Source organism: Sycon ciliatum, chromosome 4 (assembly GCF_964019385.1).
Source record: "Sycon ciliatum chromosome 4, ocSycCili1.1, whole genome shotgun sequence".
Taxonomy (NCBI): domain Eukaryota; kingdom Metazoa; phylum Porifera; class Calcarea; order Leucosolenida; family Sycettidae; genus Sycon; species Sycon ciliatum.
This window is the reverse complement of record NC_088646.1, coordinates 11,716,645-11,725,330: the sequence shown is the minus strand read 5'-3', so window position 1 is coordinate 11,725,330 and position 8,686 is coordinate 11,716,645. Positions and strand designations below refer to the sequence as shown.

The 8,686-nt window shown below is 45.7% G+C and overlaps 2 protein-coding genes across 2 annotated transcripts; one reads left to right on the top strand and one right to left on the bottom strand.

The window, feature by feature from the left end:
- Window positions 1–10: 10 nt before the first annotated feature.
- On the top strand, window positions 11–1,636 carry LOC135814496 (protein lifeguard 4-like). Its single transcript, XM_065327620.1, has one exon. The coding sequence runs from the start codon at window positions 223–225 to the stop codon at window positions 970–972; it is 750 nt and encodes a 249-aa protein (XP_065183692.1). The 5' UTR covers window positions 11–222; the 3' UTR covers window positions 973–1,636.
- Window positions 1,637–2,829: 1,193 nt separating this feature from the next.
- LOC135814490 (protein FAM136A-like) lies at window positions 2,830–5,109 on the bottom strand. The gene is made up of 3 exons (XM_065327613.1): window positions 4,982–5,109; window positions 3,631–3,777; window positions 2,830–3,252 (listed from the first exon to the last, which is right to left on the bottom strand). The coding sequence occupies exons 1-3, from the start codon at window positions 5,069–5,071 to the stop codon at window positions 3,052–3,054; spliced, it is 438 nt and encodes a 145-aa protein (XP_065183685.1). The 5' UTR covers window positions 5,072–5,109; the 3' UTR covers window positions 2,830–3,051.
- Window positions 5,110–8,686: the final 3,577 nt, after the last annotated feature.

Below are 8,686 nucleotides of genomic sequence, written 5' to 3'. Positions count from 1 at the left end.
AGGAGCAAAAAGACTGAAACGAGGAAGGCGCTTGTACTAGGGTCTGCTGAAGTCTGACATCCGCCTGGCAGGGGTCGTGAGCGTAACCTTGTTCGTTCCAAAACTACACGACACTCTCTATCTGTGGTGGTGAATTAATTGCCGGCTTTCCTTTCGCCTGGCGTGTTTGATTTGGAAGTTGGTCCAGTCGAGCAAATTCGTTTGAAAACTGTACATTCTGCAATGGCCACTAGCACTTGGGGTGGACCCGTCCGAGATGGAAAGGGCAAGCGAAACGCGGACGCTTTTGACGTTGAGGCGCAGGTCAGCATGGAGGGCTCTGTGAGCAGTGTCGCTGTCGCTATTCGTATGGGATTCTTGCGGAAGGTTTACTGCATTCTGACTGCTCAGCTTGCTCTCACAACGCTGGTTTGCGTGCTATTCATGGCCAGCAAGACTGTCAAGTCGTTCGTGCAGAGCACTCCAGCAGCGCTGTACCTGGCCATGGGCCTGTCGTTCATTCTGATCTTTTCCCTTATTGCCAAGCGTCATGAAACGCCAACTAACATGTATCTCCTGTTTGCATTCACGCTAGTTGAATCCTACACTGTGGGCACAGTTGTGACATTCTATGACCAAAAGGTCGTGGCCGAAGCTGCTATGCTCACACTGACAGTGTTCATTGCGCTCACAATCTACACGCTGCAGAGCAAGCGAGACTTTAGTGCTTGGTACGCTGGCCTCTTCACCGCCCTCTGGATTCTGATCGGTGCTGGCGTCATGCAAATATTCCTGCACAGCGAGACCTTGGAGATGATGATGGCTGCTGGTGGTGCATTCCTGTTCAGCCTGTTCATCATCTTCGATACACACATGCTAATGCACAAGCTGTCTCCCGAGGAGTACATTTTGGCGTCCATCAATCTCTATTTGGACATCATCAATCTGTTCTTGGAAATCCTGCGCCTCTTGAACGAGGCCAACAAGAATTAACACGAGTAACCAACTGTTCCTGGCATATACACATGCTTACCAAGTTTGATCCGATCAACAAGCCCGAGTCTTCTTCCGTGGAACATGCTGAAGTGCCCGGGTACATCCATACTTGTATGCAAGCTGTATTTGCCACTGTACGAACCAGTGTGTTGATCAGTGTGCGGTTTCCTTCGTCATGGACTCTTTCTGCGTGCATGTGTGTGTGTGTGTGCGCGCTCGTGTGTGCCTGCTTGTGCACGTGTGTGTATGTGTGTGTGTCGGTGGCGTGAATTCATTAGATTTGTCGTATAAATTGAATAATGTTTGTCCAACCTACACACCCCTTCCAAAAAAATAATCCTTTTCCGAAAAGTTTGAAATTCTGATATTTTATGACATGAATCATCCATGAAATTTAAATGGCTGGACCAACTGCAGTTTTATCTTATCATCGTTCGCTAGCCTAGGTATCTTTGTGTGTATTTGGTAGACACCGAGACGGTGTTAACTGTGTGTACTCGAGCTACACCAGTTTCTGTGTATGTGTATGTAGCTTGCTGTGTGCTTCAGCTTCATCTAGCCATTTGGAATATTCTACCGAATTGCTTCGCAACGAAATTATATTACATTTTCCAATTGCTTCTTGCCTGCATTTTTCCGATGAACTTTCTTGCTAGAACAATCTTGTGGAATATGGAGTGGTGTGTTGTGTGCCTTGGCTACATGCAAAGCAGGGAGATGTGACCAGTACCTGAAATGAGATGCTTTCACCTCGTAAAAAAACATTGTATGTTTACGACTCCTTGGTCTGAACGCTTTACATGATCTGCGGCCCATGCAACACACATAACAGCATCAGCAATCGCAGCCTTGACCTGATGGCCCAAAGTGGCAAATGCGGTCCAGCTATGAAATATTCAGAAAAGCGATCCTGTTAGCTTTTCTATTATTGTGGTCACAATGTTTGAGAGTACACTGACCCGGATCCCACAGTTGCATTAATTTTGTAACTGGAATTTGCAGCTTGCGAGCAGAACTCACATTAGTTCCATTTTTGCCTTCTCTCCATACCGGCACGCCACGTGTCCCTAATTGATGTACATTGTAATTGTATACAGTACTGCATGTTCATTTCTGTCAGGTGTTCTACAAAGAAGTCATATACTCCAGAGCTGCTCGTCACGTGAGTCAACCTCTCGCCTGCGAACACTACCAAGAGTATAATTATAAGCCCCCAATAATACTCTTGGGCGAGTCTTGGCACTACCATACATGTGTACTGTGTGTGCATCAGTGTACAGAGTGCTGACTTAATAGGGAGGTTCCGGAGTACAATTTTTCGTGCCAAAATCCGTAGAGGCGCTACGGATTTTTTTACGTCGTTTTTGAGGCGTGAAATGTTCCGGAGTACGGAACGTATGTGTTTGCCGTCATTGCCTAGGTGACGATCGCAAACACGTCACATTCCCGCGCTATGCCTTTTCATTTTGAAAATTTGTACCGAAATCAAAACTTCCCGCGGAAAATCGATGTTTCTCGTGCCAAATTTGTACGCGAAAAATCTTTCTGCACCCGATGACACAAAATCTCCATACGAAACATGGTTCTTGTGAAAGCCAGTCCACACGGATTCTCCGTGCCGAAAAATCGTATGGAGCACGCCTGGAAAAAATCCGTAGCGCCCATACGGATTTTGGCACGGAAAATCGTACCCCGGAACCTCTCTAAACGACTCGCGAGATAAGATTTCTTTGAACACGGTGACTGTAGCAGTCATGAATCATAGATAGGGTCTGGCACTGACCACTTCCATCACACATACTCTAACCCATCTTCACCCCTTCATTTTCACAAATGCGCGTACTCAAACCTGTATTCAGGATACATGATAATTTCCAGTACAAACCAGGAAACACATCGAATTGATACAATTCCATGACACAAACTAATGATTTCATGAGGTATTAAAGTAGTTAAAGATACTCAGAGAAGTATGTTTGAAAAATAACAGGCCTAGGAACAATGGAGCAAAAACAACCAGGTTTGCTTCCAAGTCAATGTGACAAGTAGTTTGAACTAAACATGAAGAAAAATAAGTTAGTGTGGCAGTTTTTCCCGGACTGCTTTGTTCATGGAAGTTTCCAGGCGCTTGCCCATTGGCCCAACAAGCTTGATGTGATCGTCTGTGCACTTTGTCAGGCACGTAAGCACTTTGTTCTGGAATTCTGAGTCTGACGGTAGACTGCCAGCATCACGGACCTTATCCTGGCAGTCCATTGCGCATCGCTGAAATCGGTTCTGTCAATGTAACACACGCATACGATGCACACACGTGAGCAGAATTGCACAAGACACCTTTAAAAAAAGTAACGTATTATATCTTGTGATCAATGACCAACAGCGGGCACTTGAATTAGCCATATCAAATATACCACAGGGAGCTCATGTGGAAACCCACACAGCACTTTCGCAAACCGCGTGGGATGACCAACATTCACGCACATAACAGCAGGTTGTTTTGAGTAAGACATTGAAAACACGCATGTAGCCTGAGATTCGGAATGGTGAGCTAACTCACCACCTGTCCAGATAGCAATACACAAAACACTGGACAGCCTCGATAAGCCAAGCAAGCAACACACAACATGCAGAATGCAGGTCACTCTATGCACATACCTGGAATGTTTCAAGCTCGCGAGACACCTCCTCGTGGAAATTCTGCAGAACGCGACCGCAGCCTTCAATGCAGGTCTGCACGCGCTCTGATGGAATGCTAGTATCCTCGGAACACCGTGCACTGCACTTGTACATATCGGTCTGCAGGTCAAAAGAAAGTTTCACACTAAGCTCTATCCATGATGGATCACATCTACGAACTAGTGTTGACAAATGAACCTTCTGCGCGGTATACTCTGGCCAGCACTTGGAAACACGCAAATCTACGTTTCACACAAACCTACTCTTGAGCAGTAGTCTACATGAAACAATGCCTAACCTTAGTAACCTATTATTTCGTAAGCTCCAGCAGCCCAAAGTTCACTGCACTCTGACCAAGTACACTATCATGGACAAGGGCAAAGCAATGTCAGGAGAGTTTGCCAAGGTCCTATTACAATCTGCATAGGGGTGAGGCGATGGATTTACAGCGAGCATGACTGGCTCCATTCCGGCAGCCATCCCATGCCTGCGCTTGTCACCTCATTCCTGCTGTGCACCAGCTCATGGGAAGGATGCTACCAACGCATCAGTATGTATTCTTCTCAATACTGTATCCACCATATCACTATCTTAGGCATAAGGAGCAAGCGTCTGCATACATACGATTATCAGTTATTCATTACCACGCATTGGACATCTTATGCATTACCAAGACTTGGCTTGACACGTCAATCAGACTCGCTTATTGCACTGCCTGGTTTCGACCTTGTGTTCCATCCGAACTGGGTGATGACAGCCATATTTTAAATAATATTTTTAAATACAGGTATATATAGGAGGCAAGCTATCTGAAGTTGGGAAAAGATTATGGTCATGCCGGCACAGAACTCATTTCGCTTGTTGAGCGGAAGCTTGCCGAAGCCACGATCACAAGCGCGTGCTGAGAGCTTGTGGAGAAAGAGCTGGCTGGCAAGTCAGAAATGGCCATGAGGTTCCTGCAGTGTGAAGGACATCTAATCTCATGTATCGTATGCTATGACGCTCGCAGTTCCAACGGCCGGCTAGATGTTGTTCCAGCTTATCAGGAACTCAACATGCATTATGTTATCTTTCCCCAGGCGAGCTCCGCTGGTTTTGCGCGGACACAGTTTGCAGGACGATTTGGTCTTGTGTCTCTTATTATTAGTTTACATGTAGTTCGTTCCTGCATATGCTGTCTATAGTCTTGAGTAGACTGCATACTTATGTTACCGAAGAAGAAGAAGTATAATTATAACGTTAAAAATTAAAATACAATGCATCCACTTGTAAGTTGTAGCACATTGTGGCAATCTAGCAAACACACTTGGATGCTGCTGCTTACCTGCAGACGACGCAGTCCATCCCTTTCCACGACACTCAAGGTATCTGATACGGCATCTCCAAGACGCTTCTGCAGATCATTGATAGCTGAATCCATAGTGTCAATACTTCGAGATCTTCTCAAGCCAGCAATACCGAAACTCAAACAAAAACAGATAAGGCTACTCACACTGCACAATCACACTGTACTGATCAACGGCACGTGGAGCAAAAAAGCACAAAACTATCGTGTTGCATAACTCCGACGGGGAAACCCCGACTTGACTTTCCTGAAAAAGTGTGATAAAAAAAAGTAAAAAGTGTGGATTTTTTTTGAAAGAAGAAAGATCTTGTGAAGACAACAGACGTGTAGATGTAGACAAAGCACAACACAAAACTCGAAACTACCCAGCTGCAGCTGTCGACTCTTGCCTGTTGTTCGCACTGCAAGTACACAACAATCTATAGGATCTTTGTCTCGGTTGTGAGTCTTGTGTAGTGTTGCTTGTACACATACTCCTGAACAGCAGCTTCCCCCTCGAAAGCCTCGCAATGGTAAACGTCACCAAAGGCACCCTGCTTGAGTGCGACCCAGCCATCAAGCAATTTGTTCTGCATCTAGATGCTACTCGTGCACTGGGTGCACAGTTTGTCTTGGAGGACTTGGATGATACACATCTTTTCATCGCATCAGGCATGGTGCCTCGTTTGCAGGAAAAAATCGACGGACTAATGAGAGAGAACTCGTATTCATTTGCCACCGAATAAGGGATGTAGGTCCTCAGTACATGAACGTTGATGCAAGAGCTGTTCACTCCATCGAACTATAGCCACACTCTCTTCTCCAATTGATGCTTCTACTGGTACATGTACCTGGATGGATCTACCATGGCTCTTCCTGCTGACTGGTGCTATCCCACACATCGCGACAGTACATCGTTCTGCACAACGAGCAGCTAACCAGCCTTTCTGAAGTTGAGAGCAAGAAGAGTCCATGACCATACTTTTCTAACCGCACAGTTCAAATGCCGTATGTGAAAGTGAGAGAGAGAGAGAGAGTGTGTGTGTGTGTGTGTGTGTGTGCGTATGTATGTGTGTGTGTGTGTTTGTGTGGTTTGAACAAGTTAGCTTTGCCTATTGGATGGACGGTCTGTACGGGAACAGAATTATTGCCTCGTCTTTGGATTGCAGCGACAAGTATCTCCGTGCAGAAGACGCATGTTTCGCAAGTACAGCACAGAGGAGTAAAGGCGAGAACTCTGGAGAGTTATCAGCTTTCTAAAGTTTCCCAGTTGGCATGCTGCTGTTTTCCACACTTTGCCGTTTCAGCAAGTTGCAACAGCAGCACTACCACAACAAAATACTTTGCTGTCAGTGTCTTGAAGAGCTGTGAGCTATGGTCAATATGCCTATGCCACTCGATGCTGTCCTGGTGAGCTGTTGCTTGCATTTGGCAATGAGCTGAGCTAGACTTGCTTGGATTTCTTCTCTTTCAAGGGAACAATCGATTTCCCTCCGCTCTTTTTAGTAGTCTGTTGGTGCTGATAAAGCCATAATTATTAGAAACATGCCACACTACCTTACTACGTGCAAGACATTGTGTTCAGAGCGCTGAGGTGTAGTGGATTAGATAAATCCCAAAGGACACATCAACACCGCCACTTCACTAGTCCTGTCTGTCCACAATAGAACATTGCCGCCAGTTTGAAATTGGGAGATGTCACTACTGTAGACCAGCATACCTGTCCCTAGCTAATTGTAGCGTATTACAGTATGACCCTGGCTTAGACAAGACTCGGGAGTACTGTACAATTGCACTTTATAATATTGTTCAACAATGAAGATTTCAAATAATATGGCCTTTTGACGTTTGATTTGATTCAGATTGGCGTTTCTTGAAGGAGTGATTTTCACCAGAGTATAGCATTGTACATGTAGCTTGGAAAAATCTGCTGGAGGTGGTATCGACACTGAACAGAAGAACATATTATCCTGCAATCCAAAATACAATTATGCGTACCTTAACGTACACAGTCATACTACATGTACAAGCGAAAGTGAAGTACAGATTGTTATAGCAATTGGAGATACGCCATACTCAATTTTGCTGTGTCACACCCCAGTAGGATGGGGCCTTTTTTGCTCAGTAGGTGCTGCACCATCCAGTTTGAAATTTGCCGCTAATAACCCAGTAATGATCCTGAGACCCGAAGTACATATAAAATCCAATGCTTCGCAAAGCACATCTCCATTCTGAGCTGGCCAGAGTTGCCAACCCCCCCCCCCACTCCTTGCTTACCGACAATGACACTTGCTATTTCTGCGGCTGTTTTCACAGCTTGGTAGGGGGTATGGGAAAGTTTTGGGCCGGCAGTTTCTTGAACTTCAACCTACAGGGGCCTTTTCACCTCTGCAGGATTTCTCATGGCCAATTTATACTGCAAGCAAGTTGAAGCAATAATTCAGACAAGCATGGAGGGTTTGTAGTAGTACCGCATGGGTTCAACCATTGATAGGGTCGCATCACTTGAACAACCTTGAATCGGCTGCTTCCGGTGGCTGATGCAAGGGTGGAAGTGACACACATGCGTCCGCACACCCTCGTGCATACACACCGACCGTTACAGATTCACACTGATTGATTATATTTTAGAAATATTGACCAAAGGCGTTGGGAGCTTAACAATGGGGCCTGGTTTCTGTAGGAAGAAAGAGGAGGAAGAAAGGAAAGCATATATAACTACTACCACCTTGCCACCCGTGCAAGACAAGTGTATTACTGTGTGCGTACTTCAGACTAACATAGCCAGGGTCGCATACACCCTGCTAATATCCATGCCGGCCAGTAGAGGTTTGGGTGCCAAAGTCACCAATAGACATGGCACCATGATATGCTGCTTTCTGTTCAATTCACAGAGACGGATTTTCGCTGCTGCTTTCTGCCAATTTGCTGCTCGTGTGGGCATAGCTTGATCTCCCGGCACACCAGCTGAGGGTCAATCTTCTGGTCAATAAGTTGAATGATGGCATTTCCGTAGTCAGCAACAAAGTCTTCGCACTCTTGTTTAATGGTTACCGGCATGAATTTCTCGCAGAAGTTGTCAAGCAGCTTGATGATGTCTGCTTGACTTGAATTGGCTGAAATCTGTCCTTGAATGATACTCATCACAAACTCGCACAATGTACAAGTTGTGTTGGATGCTCCAAGATTGAAGTCCACCTCTTTTGCCTGTTTTCCCTCATTGGGCTCCACCTGGTCAGGTCTCTCTTGAGCCATGGTGCCCAAGGGCAACGCCAATAGCAGGACCACAGCTGCTAGCATAAGGAAAGATCTCCCCAACATTTTTTTTCTGGACCTGAATGTGAATACGAGCAAGAGGATTCCTGATCCTCTGGAAGTGGTGACACTCTACGCTTCGCGATACGGTCGTCGCTGGTCAGGTACACAAATAAAGTGCGACAGAGTATAACCTTGATCGGGCTGTAAACTCTACTAGTACACTAGTACATGTAATACTATAGTCACTCGCTTGCAATCTAACGAAAAAGACTAGATAGTAGTAAGTTGATACCAATTTACAAAATACATAGTTCTGATGAAGCTGCCAAAGTAGGCAGGTAGGCTGAAGAGTGAACGTTTTTTTTCGTCACAGACGACAGTGGCTTCACTTCTCTGGACGAGTTGACCTCAGGCTCGTCACCTGGCCTGGCCTGGTTGAGGATCGATGGGATG